Source organism: Limulus polyphemus, unplaced genomic scaffold (assembly GCF_000517525.1).
Source record: "Limulus polyphemus unplaced genomic scaffold, Limulus_polyphemus-2.1.2 Scaffold3279, whole genome shotgun sequence".
NCBI classification, from domain to species: domain Eukaryota; kingdom Metazoa; phylum Arthropoda; class Merostomata; order Xiphosura; family Limulidae; genus Limulus; species Limulus polyphemus.
The window spans coordinates 32,252-54,421 of NW_013668889.1; the positions used below are offsets into that span (position 1 = coordinate 32,252).

Genomic DNA, 22,170 nt, shown 5'->3' on the forward strand with positions numbered 1-22,170 from the left:
GCTATAAATCACAGCGATTCACAATCTCGATGACATTGCTCTCTACGAGTACAAACACACACTTTATATTACCGTCACTACTGTTCACTTCTTTAATTATCTATCTGTCGCTGGCTTCTCTGCCAGGCTTATATACTAATGAAGGGGCATCTCAAATACACTCGGACCTTCCAGATCATTCAAGAAATTCACCATTTGTCAGCAGCGTCACGTGACTTCCGCTGTCATAACAGTAGTTTAATTTATTTCACATTATCAATTACTTTATAATTCAAAGTTTTATATTATCCAAGTTATTATTCTTTTATTTCAAAAGAGACCTCTGAAACAAACAATTAAATACATCAGTTTCTGATCATGTGATGTATGTGCAGTTTAAATATCATAGATTTGATTGCTTATTTTTCTGTTTAGGTTTGTTTCAGTACCTCTGCAACAGTCTAGATGAGTTTCTAGAAGTACACTGTCAAAGTCATTCCAAGAATTAGCTTATTACTTCCTCTTGCTAAGCAACAGTCTTTTCTAGACTTGAATGGCATTCTTATAACCATAAGAAAGAGCAGATTTCTTGCTTAATATCTCCATGTGGTTTCGCTATATAGTAGGTACAGTGGGAATCTCGTTAATCCATTCATGCGTGTCATTAATTAGATGATGAGGCATTTGACTGTTTTTTTTTTTCTTCAACAAACGAGATGTTGTTTATCAGGTCTCACATCCTTGCTCCCGAGAAGGCTTACAATGAATTATTGATACCATTATGATAGCGGAAGTTGCGTGATGCTAGGAGCATGCACACTGGAATTTTCAAAATTATCGGGGAATCCCGCGAATGTCCGAGTGTTTGCTAGATGCCCTCTTTTTTAGTATATAAGGCTGGTGAGAAAAACCAGCACAATTGCAGAGATAGATAGAGTGAAGAGATAGATAATTGAGTCAAGCGACCAGTAGGCTCTGTAAGTAAAGTGTGTGAATCACTGTGATTTATAGCATGTGTTATAAAGGTTGTTAAGTTTAAAGTGACAGTGGCAATTCGGTGTATTACAAAAAGTTTGTATCGAGAAAGAATAAACTAGTTTTAATCAAGAAGGGACTTGTATCGCTGAAGTTCCTCAGAAATAAATTATACCAGAAATTAACAAACAAGCAGATACGCAACAATACTTTTACAATCGAATAGTCACAAACATCTTAATTACTGAATATCAAGTTTTACTTTTCATGACATGATATAGATGTTAAAAACAATTTGTATATCCACAATGTCTTTTCCATACAGTGCAACAACTGGATTTGAGACTGAGAGTGGGTAAAACCCAAGTCTTTCAGACCCTTAATGCTATAGGATGAAATGCCACCTCTGCAACCAAGTTAAATGGCCATATAACTGATAACTCTATTAGGCCAATGTTTCTAACACCACTGTTTAACCCTACGAATATGGGCTGGGTGGAATCCACTCAACTTGTAACCACAAAAATATCCATGAGAGTAATTGTACTATAATTTTTGATAATATATGCAAATCTTTACAAGATTTTGCAGATTATTAGTAAACATTACAAGGTTTTCATACACAAAATATCAGGTTTTTGAATTAAGTATTAAGATTTTTTTATTAAAGATTTGCTCGTGAATTTTTTTCTTTCAGAATGTTGACTATCTAATGTGCAAAGTAATTTTGATTTTAAGATTAGAAACACTTTTCATTATCTGAAAATTGTGAAGTTTCATTTGGATAATCTCGATATCCTTCTAGACAATCATGAAACTTTTTTTGGATAAAACTTTGTATTTAATCTATTATTTTACCAGTTTACCTCTATATGATGTTGGTCGATATGACCAACCTCATAATCATCATAAAAATGAGGAAATCAATCTAAATTACCATCTTTTGTTCTAGAATAACTGAAAATTGTAACAGGAAACCACAAATGTTTATCCTAAGTAGCTTAAATTTCGTAACACTATATATCTATTTTTATTTTTGTTAATTTTTGTTTTATTGACCTTTGAACTGGGTCTGACTAAAAATATCCCAACACAAGTTGATAGTGTAATGCACAAGCTGCTGATGTGTATACTTCATGAAGATTTTTATTATTTTTCTTTCATTATCTTACCTAACAACTTTCAATTTCTATGATTTTAGTTACTTATATAATAATAAATAGTGAAAGTAAAGGAAAAATATAAAACCTTGTAATTCAATATCAAACATTTTTTATTTTCAGTAAAGCTTTATATTTTATCTGTTATTTTCTTTATTGTAACATTATACTTGATACTCCAGGTTGTAGGTAAGTAATCAAAGTATAATGAAAATAAAGGTTGCAAATGCAAAATAAAATGTATAGTATTGTTAGTATTGATCACAAAATTTCAAAGTACTTGTGATCAGAATTTACACTTCTCACCTTTTCAAACTTATTTTCTGTAGTTCTTTTATTGCTAGCAGATGGCTTAGAAACTAAAAGAAACGAAATCAATAATACTCTGTTCCTTTCAGTATGAACAGCAAAGTTCCAAAGTAAATATCCTGATAGTTTCTTCTAATCTTTCTACACCTATTTCCTCTGTTTATTCTACTGTTAGTGACTGACGTAGAAACCTGCCGAATGTAAATTAATGAATCGCCATTCCTATTTAGGTGTTACCATACTTTGAGTACTTTGACACTATCAATATTAAATAAGCTCATGTGGTGCAATTCCCAGAATTTGTTGCCAGTGTAATGGTTACAACGACATTTGTCTAAAGTACTATAAAATGGGTGCTACTATAGCGTGCAGTATACAAAGATATTGTTAGTTAGCTGCTCGTTTGTTAACTTCCGGTATAAGTTCTTTCTGGGGAACTTCAGTGATACAAGTCCTTAATTAAAACTAGTTTATTCTTTCTCGATAAAACTTTGTAATACACAGAATTTCCACAGTCACTTTAAACTTAACAACCTTTATATCACACTCTATAAATCAGAGTGGTTCCACACTTTACTTACAGTGCCTACTGTTCGCTTGACTCAATTATCTATCTCTTCAATCTATCTGCATATCTATCTATTGCTGGCTTTATTTTCCGGGCTTATATACTAAAAAATAGGGCGCCTGGCAAACACTCAGACATTCGTGAGGTTCCTCGGTAAGTCATGATCCTTCTAGAAACTCCAGCGGGCATGCTCCCAGCGTCGCGTGACTTCCGCTGTCATAACAATATTTACACTATAGCATGCATTCTACACAGATACTATCATAATCACTGTTTTAATGATTCACTAAAACATAATTTCTTGCTTAATAATTTATATCTATTGATGTTTTTGTCAGCAAGTAATAATAATTTAATAAGTTGTGTTTTCCAAAAGAGTAGCTTAAATTCAGGTTATAATGTCAAATTGTATATCCAAAGTTCCTGGATAATTTTTTTATATCTATGAGTCATTTGTAACGTGTTTTTAAGTTCAATGCACACAGAGTCACGGTGAACTATCCTGGCATGGTATGTTGCACTAAAAGTTCTTCCTACCATGATAAATATTACGAGTAGAAAGAACACCATATCTTATCTTTAACAATGAGATAAAGGTAGAAAAGATGTTATTCTTGTTCCTTCACAAAGAATTTCATTCACAGGAGATTTTCTAACTTCCTCTAGCCCTCTATCTTTCATGTTCTGACATAACTTTTAATACCTTTTTCTCTTATTACATAATTCAAGGCCTAATTCACATTATTTACATATGTAATAAGTTGCTATAAAGGCGTTGATAATAATTCTATCCAAATTATATAGCCATTTAACAATTATATATGGTAAAGAATCTCTTAAGTTCGTAATACCAAGGCCTCCATCATAATTCTCAGCATATAAAGCTCCATTAGATAAATAATGTGGCAACTTACAAATATTTTTAACACACTTTTGAATAATTGTATCAATACTGTTCAATAATTTGAGATAAGGAAAGTACATGAGTAAGTCTAGGAAGATAAAAATTATTGATAAGAAATATCTTTGGGTTGAGGTTTTAAATAAGCTTGTATTCCCTTGAGATCTTCTTCAATTCCTTCAAGGAATATCTTTGAGTCAGCCTTTCCCAATGATGAAAATTTAATTCCATCATACGAAATAAATTCATTAGGTTGCACTTGAGAGATAGTATGATCATTAATTACAAACTGACTCACAATAATGGTTTTCATCCTAGTTGTTCTTGTTTCTGGTCATAACAAAAGAGCTACACATTTTTGTATGTTAAGACGAAGACCTCTTTCCACAAAACAAGTGGATACAATATTTAACTTATGTATCATTCCCGTAGTACGTGAAGTGAAAAGCATAATATCATCAGCAAATCCCAAAGATGCAAGCCTTTCATCTTCAATATCTATTCCTATGTGTGGATCAAGTTTACAAAACAATTCAACCATTACCATGTTAAATAATAATAGAGATAAGGGATCACCTTGTCTTACACCCCTTTTTTTTAGAGGAACCCCAGATATAAGAATGTCCTTATTTAATGCCAGTTAAACAGTTTTTTTAAAAATTAAAGAGTACTCTCTCAGATCTTTATGAATATTGATGTTTTTATGGAAGTGATTGAATCTAATGCTTTTGCTAAATCTAAGGACATAATATGTGATTCTCAAGAAAGAGATCTGGCAGATTTTATGACGTAGTCCAACAGAGAGGTGTTAATTGAAGTACCATCACAGGACAAGAATGCCGTTTGTGCTGGATTCAAATGAATAAAATTTTGTATCTTGTTAGATAGAAGATGAAGTTCCACACTATTTTAGACATAATAGTAATTGGTCTCCAATTCTTGGCCAGTTTAAGATCTCTCTCTTTTTAGGAATCAAAATTGTTTTACATCGCTTTAAACCCAGAGGCAAATCCTTGTTCCAATAAGAAATAATTAAATAGAATACATACCACATTGAGTGGAATATCTTTCAATTTGTGAGCAGTTAATCCATTGTCTCCAGGTGATTTAATTGATACACATTTTAACACTTTCCTAGTTTCTTCAAGAGAAATTATATTTTTACTACTATCATTCTTAGGTTTCTTAAAATCTTCTATAGGATGGTTACCATATGAAGCAGAAGATGAAAATAGTTCAACAAAGGTGTTTTCAATTTCTTCCTTAGTTGGTACATCATTGACATTGCTGGATTTAACATTTCATCCAAGGCACATTTCTTATCTTTCTTGTATAAATCCTGTAAATAGAGGAAATATTTCTTAGAACAAATATTCCTATTGGTTCTCTTTCTTATCTTCCTCCTACCACAATGTCCTCTGTCTGTAGCAGAATTGTTATTAATGTTGTTATTCAGATATATAATCTTCAAAATACTATTTATCACTTGAATTGCCTGATAACATCTGTTAGATAACATTTTCTTAACGGTATCCCATCTAGATGGTAAATTTTCAGATATAAAAGCTATATAATCAGAAAAGGTGATGGGGGATTCTTCATTTATGTCAAATAATTCTGGTCAAAATAATCTAAAGGATTCATCTCCATAGGGTTGTCAATATCACCAACATTGGGCAAATATTCATACTCTTGGGAATTATTAATTCCTATTGTCAAATCACCTATATTTACAGTAGAACTAATGTTCTCTTCATTAATAGTAGGAAGACTGAATAACTGTCTACATCAATCCTTCACCCTATCCTTATGTTCCTGACTATGTCTTTGACCTCTTATAGCTTCAACAGTTTTGCCAGGAAACTTGTTAGACAAATTCCTATTAATATTTGGAATGTCCGGAGATAATTTTGCCTTCTTATCAATCAACAACCTTCTTTCTTCCATAGACCATCTAGGTTTAGTATGATAATTTAACCAATTCTGAATTATAATCAATCAGATGCTTAAGTCTTCTATATTGTGATAAACCTATCTTAGTAGAAAAACTTTTGGAACAGTTCTTACAAATATGAGCTTCGAAAGAAAGAAGAACATTATAAGGTCCAGAACATTTACTATAATGGCTAGAAACATTAAATATGCTATTCCACTCTTTATTACATTTAACACAGATGTATAAAATTGTGTAGTTCCCGTGACAGGAACATACAATTTAAAAATTCCACATTTCAAGTGAATAATCAAGAACATACACAGAAATTACTATTCTGTTTGTAAAAGTAATAAATCAAATGGGCTGGTCCAGGTCCTTGGTTCATGCTAAGTCATCTAACAAGAAGTCATTGATATTGAGGCTCATTTATTCTGTTTTCAGCTTCAAGATAGATTGCAAGGGGTGCTGGCTCTTACAGTCTTTCAGCCCCATCACTAACCAATTTTCATCTTGCAGTGATGGAACCTAGCTGGGTACACCAGCCTAGTAATTGGTCTACCTCCTATGTTGGTATCCCTTTCCTATCTAAGGCAGTTAAGGTACTAACAACTCTCACCATGGGAAGGTACAGGACTTGGAATCATAACCAGGTCGATTCTGTCCCATTCTCAAGAGAATAGTTTGGGTCTCCCTCCTGTATTGTCAATCATTCCATTAAGAGAGTCATAGCTACTCCTGCCGTTTAATTGGTTGAATTTTTTCACTTGAACATTTAGAGTGCTAAAAGGAAACATAGGCCATAAATTATTCTTGAAACGACAAGCAAACTGCCACTTTGTCCATTGTTGAGATCTTTGTCCTTAGCGCTTGATAATTTTTTCTCACCTTATACATATTAGTTTGATAGACAAGTAAATTGCATTAAAGTTTTACTTTTATATTATGTTTTAGGTAATTGTTTTATTTGTGTCTTAAAAATCATATTTGAAAGGTTTGATAATTTTTATAAAATATACAAAGCATTTCCTTGTTCTATAATGCTTTCATTACCAGGCAGTAGAAACAGATTTTGCCATAAGCTAAAGTATCTCTGCTGTTCACACTGTTGTATCTCCCATGGGTACCCATTGATGTGTGTTGACATAAGTAATGAATGGTAAAGAACAGGAAAGGAAAGTAAAACATTAAAATTAAACTATTAGTGAAAAGGTAAAGATGTGAAATTACACATATGGCCCAAAAAAGATATTTTAAGAAGGTAAGTAAATATTTCCATTCTTTAATTTTAAACATATCATTGCACTGTACATTGATTATAATAGCTAAAGATAAGGATGTAGTAGAGAAAATGGAAAATAAAATATAAACATTTACCTTAAAAAACTTTTGATATTCATGTAGGAGGTTCTAGATATTATTCAAATGAAATGTGAAAACTATAAGATAATAAATAGTATTTTTATATTCAACATGAAAATCACCTTGCAGGTGAACTATTCAGAGTCCAAGTGCAAATAATTACATTAAATAATGAATTTTTTATTAGAAATAGTTGAAAACAATCACAATTAAATATTTTATTTTTCTGAAACTACATACTTTTAGGAAGGCTCTTGTCAAATTTAAACAATCTCAGCCACTAGTTTTATTTTAGGGATGAAATATAACAATAGCAACATTAGGTCATATGGATTATGTGACACTGTAGTCATAGGGAGAAGATCGAGCACTTGTATCAACTAATAACTGACATTCTATACTTTCTATCTTTACTACAACTATGGGTGAAACTTTGCTGACACTATTAATACTCAATCTTTTATCCCATATTGCCAAAACTACCTCTAATTTCACTACACAATCCTGGATGAAATTGTTTTTTGCTTCCTTAGCAAATGCTGGTTTTCTGTTACTTTTCATGAACTTTCCTTTGAAAGCTCCAGCCTTTGGAACTTTTCTGATTTTTGCTTTGGCAGGCTTCTACAGTCCCTAGCCATGTGGCCTTTTAATCCACAGTTAAAACATTCTATCTGTCATTCTTTTTCTGAAAGCATTTTTTGCCATATGCCCAATTTTACACTAGTTAAAGCATTTTGGGCCTTCGGGCTTACACTGTTACTTTTTTTTGCCAATTTGGTACATTAGTTCTGCCACCACCTACTGTGTTTATGGCAGAATGCTGGGGTTTATAGATCTGTTTCTCACATAGCTCTTCTGTAGTAGCAGAGTATAGCAGAGTTGTGTTGGGTGTTTTTGCTTCATTTATGTTTCTCCTTACATAAATAATCAGACCTCATTCATTGTGTGATTTTAATGTGTTTGGTATCATTAATTTATCAGGGTGTCTGCAAAGTCTGTTACATAGTTCCTGTAACTTGTGTCTAAATACCCTAACTGATTTTCCCCTCTGCTGAGTTAACCTGTGAATCTGCATTAGTATCATATTTACTTCTTGGTTTCAGTATTCTTGTGATAGTCTGTGCATTAGGTACTGAAAATCTGTGGTTTCCTTTAATTCATCATATGTTCTAATGTAACGTTTTTGCTTCTCCTGCCATTTTTAATCTAAGTATTATATCAGTTTTCTGGGTGTCTGTTCACCCTGATATTCTAGTTGCTTCATTAACTGCATCAGTAAAACTCTTTATATCTTCATTAGATCTACCCTGGTGTCTAGTATCATAAGCATTCATTATTTCCTCAAATAGAAGTGTATCTGTTCAGTGCTGATAAGAAGAACTGCTAACTTCTACTTCTTATGTTACAGTCTGGAATGTATTTCCAAGTAACTTGTGTACTTTACTTTGAGCTTTTCATATCCTTATTTGGTCATCTCACTAAACTCATCTAAACATTAGATACTTTCATGGCCTTATTTATTCAACTGTTTTTCTTTAAATTTGTATTATGCATTTGCTGTTATATGTTACTTCATTTTTATATACAAATATATCTGAAAATTCTATTTTACAATACTTCTGACATTTGTAATTTAGCAAATGCTTCACTCATGTTTAGGGACTCTGGCTTTTCTTTACTCATGTTTTACCTTCAGTGAGCTCTGAAGGATAAGTGGTACATGTGGTTTCTTATCTGCTCTTGTGCCTCTTCATTCTTCTTTCCATCCTTCTCTGCTGTGGTGACTTGATTGCTCCAATGCAACCTAAGGTTTCCCCTTCCCTCTCCATCTGATTAGCATCATTCCACTGATGCTTTCCTTTCTGGTTGGGGGTGGGAGGCAATTATTGATACCTCCACTCTATCTGGGGTCTGGTTTCCAGAGGAATATTCTCTGCTTATTAACATTCTGGTGATATCTGCAGCTTTTGAGGCTTACCAAAATCTGTGGTTGCAATTGTTGGGTCATCTCATGATGAACCATTCCGATACTTCTACAATAATTTGTTACATCAACTGCCAGGGAGGCACCCACTTTTAGGTCCTATACTTTACCTTATTTTTTTTTTATAAAGACCCATATTTTTAAGGACTGCTAGTTACCAAGTGACATTATCCACACAGTCACCTCTTAACCGGCACTGTTCTCTTTCTTTCATCTTCTCTCTTATAACCATTATTATTTAGGCAAATACACCTTTGCCACCTCCTGTGTACTCGATGTTATAAGAAATGGTTGATTTGTTGTATTTTTTACTGAAGACCTGGACTGCCTGGAAGAGTGATTGGATATTTTTCTCTCATATCTTTCTCTTCTATTTTTTCATTATATGATTGTTTCATTCCTGTTCATCTTTTATGTCCAGTTAGGATTGTCCATTGTTATCTCTCTTGCTTAAACTATCCCAAGTTGTGGACACTGTCATTGCTTGTTTTTCCCATAGCTTACCTTATTTTCTAGGAACTTATCCTTTTTACTTTCACTGTTTGAATTTTTCAGCTAATCCAACTGGCATATTCTTCTTTGGGTAAGTGTAAACAAATGCTTTTTTACCCACACCTTCCATCAAATTCAACATATCCCAGCCTTTCTTGCCTTTTTTCAGTGCTAACCTTTGGAAGAGATCTTACAGGCTGGTATGGGTACTATACCTAACACATTTATCTCCCATGACTTTCATCACTTTGAAGTTTCATATTGCCTCTGGTTTTCTCCTCCCTCTGGTCTAAAACAAGCTCTAGTGTGGTGTGTCTTGCTTGTTGATTTTAGCTGCCAGCTCTGTCACTAATCTTACAAGTTTTCCATGACACCGTCTTGTGTGTACCAATCTTTTCATACATATCGAAAAAACAGGAAACAAAACACACCAAAAAAAGAATGAAAAGGACAATTAAAAAAAACACCTATAGAACATATGGAACTAAACACTACATTAATTCTGTTTAGCATCATTGCATCCAACCAAGTGGCTGGCATTGCCTCACAGGTAATACTCACCAGAAATCATATCTCCCCATGTCCTTTTTATTGGATTACAGAAGAACCCTTACTTTGCCAGTCTTAATCTGTTGAGGATGTCAGTGTGGAGAGTTTCCTCTGTAATTGGTGCCTTCACCCTAATAAAAGATCAGTTGGGCCCACCCCTCATTTGAGATGTAGGGCTTTGGTGAAACGTGGAAGTGTAGTAAAGAGTACTCCAATAAAATATCACCCTAGCAGTTTCTGCTGGCTATGTGCAGCCAGAAGGGATGTGGATTTGCCTCGGGAAGCAGATGAGAGCTTCTCCTCCCTCCACCTATCATCATAGTATCTATCTCATATATAGTATGTGACAAACACAGAATGACCTAAAGCTCTAGCCACACTACACATTCTAATGTTCCACTTACCTTGGCAACATGTAACAACCAGTACTGATTTTTCATGATATCCTTTGTTCTACAATCTCAACTATTGGGCAAAGAGTATTCCCTGTTTGAGAAGGATGCAGGCTTCCACTGAATGCTATTTCACTAGGTGACCATTAATTTCATGGATGTCACATCCCACAGGCCTTTCCTTTCATGGTGTTTTAGAAAGAAGCTCATTTTTGTAATTGATCAGCACTGGCCACTTCCACCATCTTTAATGTAGAATTCTAGCTCTTAGAAGATGCTAAGAGGTAAGTAACATTTCTAAAGTTAACATTTTCCTTACCTGAAAGTGTATTTTATATAGATACTTCTCTGTACCACCTCCCTCCTTTCCCCCACACTTTTGGTGCATTTGGTTTGCTTTATCAAGAATGAGCTTATGATCATGTACTAGTGCTCATGGGGATTACTATGCATGGAGGTTGTGTTCCCCTTCTATTGTTGGAGGGCTACAGCATTATGATGATTATATCATAAGTTGGCACAATGCTTGCAGACACATGTATGGTTGGCAATTTGTTCAAGTTTTGTGGCAAGCATAAGAAATTCCACAGCAGTTGCATGTGAAGTAATAGCTCTTACTGGTGTAGAGAGGTAAGTATCTATCTGAATTACATTTTCAACTGAGGAAAACATTAACATTTCCATTAGAAATTAAACATTTAGAATATTGGATGCAACCAGCACTTACACAAGAAAAACAAAAAGTGTCACAATTCACAGCTTTGTTCTCCACTACCAATGGTAGAAAAATTTTTAGTGCATGTAATGTCAGGAGCATTCTCAGTGCTTTGTTGATAATGTGAAGAAATTCTTAAAAGAGTTTTTAATGCATTATTGGATATCTGAGGAAAATTTTCAGTGCATTATAGGCAATGTCAAAAGAATTCTCAGTGCAGTGTATACAAATGAGAACAGAGAGGTGATTTTCTTCTCTACTACATACTGAATAATATGGATGTGGGTTGACTCTGGTGAAATTATTACTGGCAATGTTTCGAGTCTTATCACAAAGCACCAGTGTATTAGCATCTCTTAACTGAGATTGTTAATCTTAAGAATAATTACAAGGTCTGTGCAACGCTTTCTGATGCTGACATCATTTGAATTGTAATTTTTTTTTACTTTCATATATTATACATGAACAGAAGTAATTTATTGTCCTGTTTTATTTGTGGTATCAAGAATGATAGAAAGAAAAATTATTTTGAAATTTTGCACTGGATTTTGAACGAGTTTACCCTTTCCTTTATATTCAGATATTTTTTTCCAAAGAATTTAAGTCTTAAAGTAATTTTCTGTTTGTTTCTTTTTAATTTCCATATTAATATTTGTATTTTTGTTGACCACTTTGCCTACCAGTTATGAATAGATTCTTAAAATAAAAACTTTCAAATAAGGTTTAGTATTTATGTATTTGAAAATGACTGCTAACTTCTGTTTTCATCATACTGTCATCAAGTTTATGTAATTTGACTTTGAAATTGTATGCTACAATAAAGAAAGCTTCCTCTGGTTTGTTCTAAAGTATTTTAAGAAAAATTTTCTTTTCATTCTAGTATCCTTGGCATAAAAACTAACTAGATGTTATAAACTGTTTCATGAAGAATTATCAAATATCTTAAATAAACTTTGTGAAAATGCTTATCCAGACCATTTTTATGATAAAACCATGAACAAAACAGTTACATCCTTAGTCTGTCCTAAAAAATCTTTCACAGGCAAACTTTCATATACTTTGCACAACTAGTTGAAAAATTTGGTAACCAAAAAATGTTCTACGATTTGCCTTAGTATTATTTATGTAATAACACAAGGACAACAAGGGATCATTCCTCACAAAAACACTTCTAAAGTGATAGTCTCTGCTACTGCTGAAGACAATTCATTTCATAAACTAATCACTCTGTTTGAAATATAAAACTATCTCAACTCTAGCCTATCTTTTCCAAATCTTAAGGTTGTGTCCTCTTGTTCTATTGCATTCAGAATTGGGCACAAAGAAATCAAAGGCTTTTATTCTAATAGCCCTTGAGATAATCTTGTCAACTTTGATAAGATAAACTCATACACTTCTATTTTCATGAGAAAATGAGCTATAGTAATTTATCCTCTTAACATAATCCTGTTAACCCTAGAATCATCTTTGTAGTTCTCCTTTGAACCCTTTCCAATCAATTAATATACTTCTTAAATGAGGACACTAAAACTGATAGTAAGTTGTCACGGGTGGATTCAATACAGAAAACAAAATAAGAGAAAACAGTAAAACATTTAATAGAAATAATGAGAAAAATAGAGATGAAAGAGTTAGAAATATACTTAATTGTTTATTGGAATCAGTAGTGCTCATATTCCTGCATAGAAGGGGGGAGGTCTGGACCATCTGTGATCTGTAAAATGTTGTAGATAGCTGTAAAGGATCATTTCTTCTAAAATATTATGATTAATTTAAAGCCCATCACTAGTCTTTGAATGAGCTCTTTTGAACTATATGACTATCAAACTTTATGATATAATCTTAACATCGTAGTTAAACTAAATATTTTCATAGTTTTTTTAAAACTGTAAGTTTGTGTTTATATTTAAGCACATAACACATTTTCTTTTTGTCTGTTAACTTACACTGTAAAAGCTGATCCCCTACATGCATGTCCCCCCCCAAAAAAAAATTCTGTGGGTGCCCATGGATGTTCTTAATGGTAGCAGAAAGTATTGGTTCTTCAAACTTCTCATTACTAATTTACCAGTGCGAGTGACTGGCAAAAATCAAGGATCAGGAATTGGACCTAGATTTCATACTTCAAAAAGTATTCAGCCCCCATCTCATACTTTCTGATATTCCTGCATATGCCAAAACAGATAGTAAGCTATGAAGTAGGTTTAATGATTTTGCATTAACATGTTGATATAAATTACACACTAATACATAGCTTATTGAATGATAATGCTTTAAATATTATTAATTTCTCTATAGTGTGTAACATTTACTGAGGATGTTGAAACTATTTAGGTATAGTTGGCACATACTTTTGAAAGATAACTTTTTGGATTTTTTACACACAGTTGAATGTTAAACGTGCCCAAGAAAGAAGAAAACCACAAGATGTAGTTGATTTAGAAATGCCATTTAATCCAAACCTATTCAACTTTACAAAGGTGAAACAACATGAGGTAAGACACTTGAGATCATGATGTGAACTTGTTCATTTTAAATTGGATATATTTAATACTATTAAACTAAAATTAAGACAGTATAGACTTCACATAAATAAAAAGACATACAAGTTTGAAAGAACTCCAGTTTATTCTGAAAACATATATAGCACTGGCAAAGTATGAATTAGATCAACAATTCAGGGCTGCAATCCTTTTACTGTGCCACTTTCAAACAGATCTATCAGAGATAACCCACATGAGCCCAGTGATTGACCAGACCATGGTGAGTTGTGACTCTCTTTACATCTAGGGGCTATCTTTTTACTTATTTCAATTCTCTGTGTATTAATGTTACAATAAAAGTCATTCTTCAGAATGTTACAACTTGGGTTTATATTTTATTTATTCTCCTTTTATTTTTTAGGTTCTCTTCTCATTAAATCCTAACCAGGTATGTATGTAAATCTTTATTTATTTACACAAAAATGTGTTTTTTCTGTTCTAGTTGTTAATTGATATCAGTTCTTGTACAAGACACAGTCATATTTTATGTCTGTAGTTAAAACTTTCTCGAGGATCAGTTGGTATGTAGAAAAATTTTACTGAAGTCTTGCATTAAAATGCATTTAGTTTACTAATAAGCAAAGTAACATTATTGACTTTAGAAAATTAAAATTTTTATTTTCATATATGCTCTACCCATCTTAATTAGGGTGAAGAAATAGATTGGAGTTTTTGTAAGAGAATGTGTCCATGTGTCCCATACCACATGTTGAATAATGTTTAGTTTTTCTAAGGGGTATTACATGCTCTAGTTTCATTAATTTGTAGTTTCATTAAGTGTGTGTTAAATGTTTCTGTTTGTATGACATATGGTAACTGAATACTGCAGGGTAACACAAAAGAACCTCTTTAGTTGATGACATTATAATACACTGGTGGTGTCCAAAAATTAAGGAACAAACTGTGTGTGTTGAGCACTAACAATTTGTTCCTTAATTTTTGGACAGCATTGTATTATCAGGTGTTGTTTGTAAAATGTTTGAATTCAGGTTCAAGCAAAAATGGACTAGATAATCATTATTATGCAATAAAGCTTATCCTATATTAAAGGTTATTGTATGTTTTAGAACCTAATTTTGGTTGATAAAGGCTGAACTATCCATAACTTCAAAGAAAAAACTGTTCTGTTCAGAAGTATTGAGCTTCTGTTAATCATTCCCAAGTCTCATATTTATAGTTTAATTGTTTAGTTATTAAATCTCCAAGACCATTTCATGGCATGATTTTAGAAAAGTATTTTAAATATAAGGTTTTATTACAAACATGATAATTTATTTTTGAGCATTTCAAGTTCAAAAACTTGATTTTAACTAAGCCTTGTAGTCTCTTTTGGTACCACCTTTTGAAGGAAAACTAAACCTTGTGGTCTCCTTTAGCATCACCTTTTGAAGGGGGAAGTAAGTCTTATGATCTTTAATACAACCTTTTGAGGCAAAGCAGTTCTTTACAGTGACTTAATACAGTATGCTAATTAATTGTGGTGATTAGCTGTAATTTGTACTGAATTTGTTTTTTACTGTGGTTATGTTATGTTTGTTTTCTCTAAATGTGAATGTGTGATCCTTATTTCTATGTTCAGGGCCTCAGAAAAATGAAGTTGTTATTTTTGTTGCTGTTTACCTAGTAATATCATTCACACTAATACTGTATATATATTAGATGATCTGACATTAAACCTTGTAGCTAAACTGAAAATGTCAATACTATTATCTTTTGCAATTCCTATTTCTGTCTGGCTGATAGTTATTGCTATAGCTGGTTACTTTATCAAAGGAGTTTCTCAATGTAAATGCTCATCATTTTTCCAAGTTAAAATTCTCTGTAGATGTAAACAGTAAACTTATAAAAGTCTATAAAAAGTAGCTAATATTGAAAAAATAATGTCCAGTACCTTGTAATTCTTCTGTTGTTCATTATGAAAAAAAAAGTAAGTTAGAAATATGAGACAGGTAATTTTTATACTTTTTTTTTTAATGACTAAAAAGTTTTTGAAAATACAGCAGTTTAAATTAAGCACTTATAAATGAGAGCCTGGTAGTGTGTAATTTTGATTACAGTTCATATGATTGAAGCCAATAAACTTCTTTCAGGAAGCCGAACTGTCTTCTCATCAGGTCATCATCAATGTGAGCCCTTTAGAATACTGCAACTGCCTTCTGGTACCCTTTGTAAACAGCTGTTTACCTCAGGTATGATTTATGTTATTAAGTATCATTTATCTGTAGTTGTCTAGCTGAAGTGTGGTATGCACTACTAAGTACCATTTATCTATAGTTGTTTACATCTGGTATAGTTTGCACTATTAAGTAGTACCATCTATCAACAGTGGTGTAGCTCAAGTATGTAAGCACCATTAAGTACCATTTATTCACAGTTGTCTAACTGAAGTATAGTATGCACTATTAAGCACCATCTATCAGCTGTTTTCTATTTCAAGTATGGTTTTCTCTGATATGGTTCTGATATTGGTTTTCAAACGAGATCCGTAAATCGAGAGATTTCAAATAGTTCGCTCTTCTTCTTCAGGAGAATAAATGGTTCTGATATTGATGATACTATTGGTTTCAAGCTAACAAATTCTGATCTGGATCTTGCATAGTTCATACTATTAGTCACATGCTAGAAAGTTTTGATTGACATGTGTGTGTTAGAATTATTGGTATAATTTTGGTATTTTCTAATAAATGTGTCATAACTGTTGATGTTAAACTGGCAAAATCTAATATAATTATGGCAGATGTTGGTATATCAAGGTAATTATTATGTATCTATTATATAAATTAGAAACTCAAATTACAGATATTGACAACCTAGAATATAAAATAAGAAGGTTTTATCTTTTCTGTTTGCTAAGATATTGCTCACATAATAAATCAAACACAGTGGCACCTCGCCCACCTCTTTCTGTTTTTGGAAATGCTCCCTTATTTACACTTACATCTGTATATTACATGAATAACCAATCAGAAGCTCAGAATGTCTTTCTAACATTCCTTTCGTCATTTTATTTCAACCAAGATTTCAATGAGGTAGGTTGTGTCTTTAATCTGCTCAAAATTTCATATTTTTTTAGACCCAAATAAAGCTTAGTTACTAAGCTTGATAAATTATATTAGAATTCTGTGGTATTGATATAGTAATTTATGATTTTTATAGTTATTAAAATGTATATATAAAACCTTTAAAAATATATTTTGTTTCATATACTCCACGTCTAAAATTTTTAAAGGCTTAGCAACCTACATCAAGCATCAACCAAGTACAAAGGTCATTAACTAGAAGAGATAATTGTTTGCTTTACTTCTTTATTTACTGTTCTTTGTTTTAGGAAAAATAACTTTTAAGAACTTATTTCAAAATAGCAATAATCTATATACACATATAATGTATAATAATTGAAATGTGACTGTATTTTACAAAATACTGGTCGACTAAAAGACAGCCAAGACATGTTACATTGTACAGACCAAAGGTCACCTTTATGTTATTTGATATGGTAACATGAGTGCACATGTGCTGTGTCATTGTAACTTTTGTAATGTTAGCCAGGCATAACTGGGAGGTCAATAGAAGGAAAAAAAAATATATATATATATATGTTATGAGATTTGAGCTAATTAGTCTAAACATTTATGTTTTCGTGTTGTAATTTGTGTTCATTCTAGAATGAAAGAGGTATAATTTATATTTATTTCCTAATTTTTATGGTGGTTGCGAGATCAGTCAAATCTACCGAACCCATACAAAGATTAATTATTGAAAATAACAAATAAAATATAAAGCTTTTTCTTAAGAAATGTTTGATAACTATCTGGCATTATAAAGATTTTGCATGTCAAATTGGAAGTTTTCTGATGCTTAAAAGTATTTTTAATCTTAAAATGAAAATTACTTTGCATGAGAGATAGGCAAAACATGAAAAGAAAAACATTGCTTTACAAACCTTAAGACTTAATAAAAAAATTAGATATTTTACATATGAAAGCTTTGTAATGCTTACTGATAATCTGCCAAATTTTGTTAACATTCACTTACTAACTGAAAAGTTATAGCATGAAAACTATAACAAGCACAAAATGGTTACGAGGTCAGTCCTAGGGACAACCCGTGCTGAGAGAGTTGAGTTAAAGAAAAAGCTTGGTAACTTAAAGTTTTCTTATTTTAATTTAGCTTAGAGGATGGAACAACTGAGATGGACCAATAGGTCCCATTTTGTCTCAAAACATCACTATGTTAGTGTATAATGTACTGTCCTATGTGTAGATATGTACAATAGTGTACGTATAAAATAAAGTAAGTTCTAATCAGCTTTTATAATTGTTTCAATAAATAAATAGTTAAAAATATAAGAAAGATCTTATATACATTCAAGAATACTTGATGAAATATTGTAGCAGTATAGAAGAAAAGACAGGTATTAATCGATACATTTGATAAATCCAGTTAGATCCTGTCTCACATCTTTTCTTGAGAGAAGACATTCCGACAGATCCCAATCTGCTCTTGTTTGACAACCTTTCCATCCTTGTTTACATTCTTTCCAACAGTTCAATATCCTTCTGAAGGTAAGGATTCCAGACTGAACAAAGTACTCTAAATGGGGCTTAACTCATGACATTATAACCTCTTTAGACCTGTATTAAATAATTTTGAGGATGCAACCTAAAATCCTTTTTGCCCTGTCACAGAGCATGGTTTGAATCACTTACAATAGTGTTGAGTAGTTCAATAAACAGATAAAGTTATTCCAGGAGCTGGTTATTAACAGATAGAGATGAATTACACCAGACAGTTCATAAACACAGGTTAGTGGTGAATCCAGCCAGGCACAAATAGATTATCATCTATATGGTATTGTCTGTTTAAGTGGTACTAATAAAAAAAACAAAAAAAAAAAAAAAAACTAGACAAAAAACACTTTTTCTAACTGGTGGGTAAACTATTTATATACCACAACTCAGCATAGTCATTGTCACATTGGTAAAAATTAACATGATTGCATTTACACACTATGTAATTCTGTTACATTGGGTGTCAGTGTGATGATGTGGTTGTGTAACATTGGGTGTCAGTGTGATGTAATTCTGTTACATTGTGTGTCAGCGTGATGATGTAATTCTGTTACATTGGGTGTCAGCGTGATGATGTAGTTCTGTTACATTGGGTGTCAGCGTGATGATGTAGTTCTGTTACATTGTGTGTCAGCATGATGATGTAGTTCTGTTACATTGTGTGTCTGCTTGATGATGTAGTTCTGTTACATTGTGTGTCAGCGTGATTATGTAGTTCTGTTACATTGGGTGTCAGTGTGACAATATAGTTCTGTTGGGTGTCATTGTGATGATGTAGTTGTGTAACATTGGGTGTCAGTGTGATGATGTAATTCTGTTACATTGGGTGTCAGTGTGATGGTTGTAGTTCTGTTACATTGGGTGTCAGTGTGATGATGTAATTCTGTTGGGTATCAGCGTGATGATGTAGTTGTGTAACATTGGGTGTCAGTGTGATGTAATTCTGTTACATTGGTTGTCAGCGTGATGATGTAGTTCTGTTACGTCGGGTGTCAGCGTGATGATGTAGTTCTGTTACATCGGGTGTCAGCGTGATGATGTAGTTCTGTTACATCGGGTACCTGTGTGGTGATGTAGTTCTGTTACATTGGGTGTCAGTGTGGTGATGTAGTTCTGTTACATTGGGTGGTAGTGTGGTGATGTAGTTCTGTTACATTGGGTGGTAGTGTGATGATGTAGTTCTGTTACATTGGGTACCTGTGTGATGATGTAGTTCTGTTACATTGGGTGGTAGTGTGAGGATGTAGTTTTGTAACATTGGGGCCTGTGTGATGATGTAGTTTTGTAACATTGGGTGCCTGTGTGATGATGTAGTTTTGTAACATTGGGTGCCTGTGTGATGATGTAGTTCTGTTACATTGGGTGCCTGTGTGATGATGTAGTTCTGTTACATTGGGTGCCTGTGTGATGGTGTAGTTCTGTTACATTTAGTTGTAGTGTGATGATGTAGTTTGTAACATTGGGTGCCTGTGTGGGGATGTAGTTTTGTAACATTGGGTGCCTGTGTGGGGATGTAGTTTTGTAATATTGGGTGCCTGTGTGAGGATGTAGTTTTGTAACATTGGGTGCCTGTGTGAGGATGTAGTTTTGTAACATTGGGTGCCTGTTTGAGAATGTAGTTTTGTAACATTGGGTGCCTGTGTGATGATGTAGTTTTGTAACATTGGATGCCTGTGTGATGATGTAGTTTTGTAACATTGGATGCCTGTGTGATGATGTAGTTTTGTAACATTGGATGCCTGTGTGATGTAGTTTTGGAACATTGGATGCCTGTGTGATGATGTAGTTCTGTTACATTGGGTGTCAGTGTGATGTAGTTTTGTAGCATTGTAATTATGTCATCTACAACAGCCTCTACTAGCTCGATAAAGAAATGCTGAGTTTTCCACGATTTATTAACATACAAAGATGACTTTACATCCAGTCAAACACCAGTAGAATACCATCTACACGGAACAACCTGTGTAAACAATATTATATAAGAACCATTAATGAAAAACTTCTGTTTCTAACTGAAGTACTTAAATACTGCAACTCAACATATGTTGGTGTCTCATGTTCGTACAAATTAACACGATTGTGCGTCAAAAACCAATTAACAATAAATACCTTCTACAACCAACTTCTACTCAAGTTTAAGTTTAGACAAGGAGGAACTTATCCTTTATATAAGTAATATTTCTGTAATTATAAATGTAACTCAACATAAAGAGTGATTTTACACTTTATTTAAAACCTAAGTACCTAAAGTGTTGGTTGGAGCTGCCAGCCAGTTGTCTTATCTGTAGTCATCAGTTCAAAATTAGTGATAGTGGCAGATAGCATTAGTAGCTGTCATTATACAGACGGGTTGATTACGTTTGGCAGCAGTAAGTACTCCTTACTAATCACTACACCATTCTGGCATAAAACTTAAACTTGGAGTAAGAAAACTTCTAAATGCTAAAGCATGGTTCTCCTTCAAGGTAAAACTTGCTTGATGACAACAACTCGTCATTGTGAACATTAGTTACTTTGTTGTGTCATGGTGTCTTATTTGTCTGAACATAGTCATTTCCACTGTTCTAAATTCACCATTTCCAGTTCCACAAACACATTTTCTCAGCATTTTCCTTGACTTCTTGTTTTGACATACTTTATTCATCTTGTTTCCTACTTCAGCAACAAGACTTATCATCTGTAGAAAAAGGACTGAAATTTTAGATAGTAAATTTGTCGAGTCTGTCATGAAGTATAAGAAGGTTGAAATCTTTCTCTATTTCACGTACTTATGTAACCATTTCTGTCAGTGCTTTGTCAACTTTAATGATATTCTACATATATACAAGTGTTAACTCAGTTGTTAAGGACAGCTTTCAGTACTTTGTTCTTGTTTGCTACCCAGCATATTCGTTGAACACCACAAACTTACTTTATTTCTTGATCCAATGAATCTGTAATTTCATAAAGTTCTCTCCTTCAGTGTGATATCTAATAATACATCTTGAAAATGCCTTTCAAGACATTCACAAATTCGTACAGATATAGTTTGTTTCTCCATCACAAACTACTACTGTTGTGTGCAATATATTGCAGTATAATGTATATTTAATCGTAATGAGCCCATTCTATTGAGCAACAGATTTCAGCCCATGGTTTGTGTAGATAAGTAACTACTGGAGGGAAGGAAAACAAAAGGATTGGCTGGATGGACTTATGGGATCAGTTTAGTGGAAGAAGGGAGATTATTGGAATGGATGGTTTATATTTAAATAGGTTAGGGGCTGGTTTGTTCATAAGGATTATAACTCAGCTGTATGGGAAGTTTTAAACTAGGGCTAGATAGTGGTGAGATCCAGGAAAACTAAATGCAAAGAAAAATATAAATATTTTGAACAAGCATTTGCTAAACTTTTCTCGACAATTTTTAAGAGGATGTTTAGTTCAAAATCTTACTTACTTTTGGAATGATATTTTTGTAACAATTTCATTATTCTTCTATTAACACTACTCATACTTTAAACATATTTACTTTTGGAATAATGTTTTTGTAATAATTATATTATTCCTGTATTAACAGTATTCGTACTTTAAACACATTGTTGCGTATCTGCTCGTTTGTTAATTTCCGGTATAAATTCTTTCCAGGGAACTTCCACGATACAAGTCCTTTCTTCATTAAAACAAGTTTATTTTTCTTGATACAACGTAATGCACAGAATTTCCACAGTCACTTTAAACTTAACAACCTTTATAAC

General features: G+C 32.9%; 1 protein-coding gene across 3 annotated transcripts in view; it reads left to right on the plus strand.

Moving 5' to 3' along the window:
* The window catches only part of LOC106469059 (GDP-D-glucose phosphorylase 1-like), an 82,326-nt gene that overhangs the window by 19,227 nt on the left and 40,929 nt on the right, over positions 1-22,170 (plus strand). For all 3 annotated transcript variants that reach the window (XM_013929512.2, XM_022397461.1, XM_022397460.1), the window contains 3 exons: positions 13,707-13,814; positions 14,224-14,250; positions 15,953-16,051. In XM_013929512.2, coding sequence (XP_013784966.2) covers positions 13,707-13,814; positions 14,224-14,250; positions 15,953-16,051 — 234 coding nt within the window. The remainder of the gene's footprint in view (positions 1-13,706; positions 13,815-14,223; positions 14,251-15,952; positions 16,052-22,170) is intronic.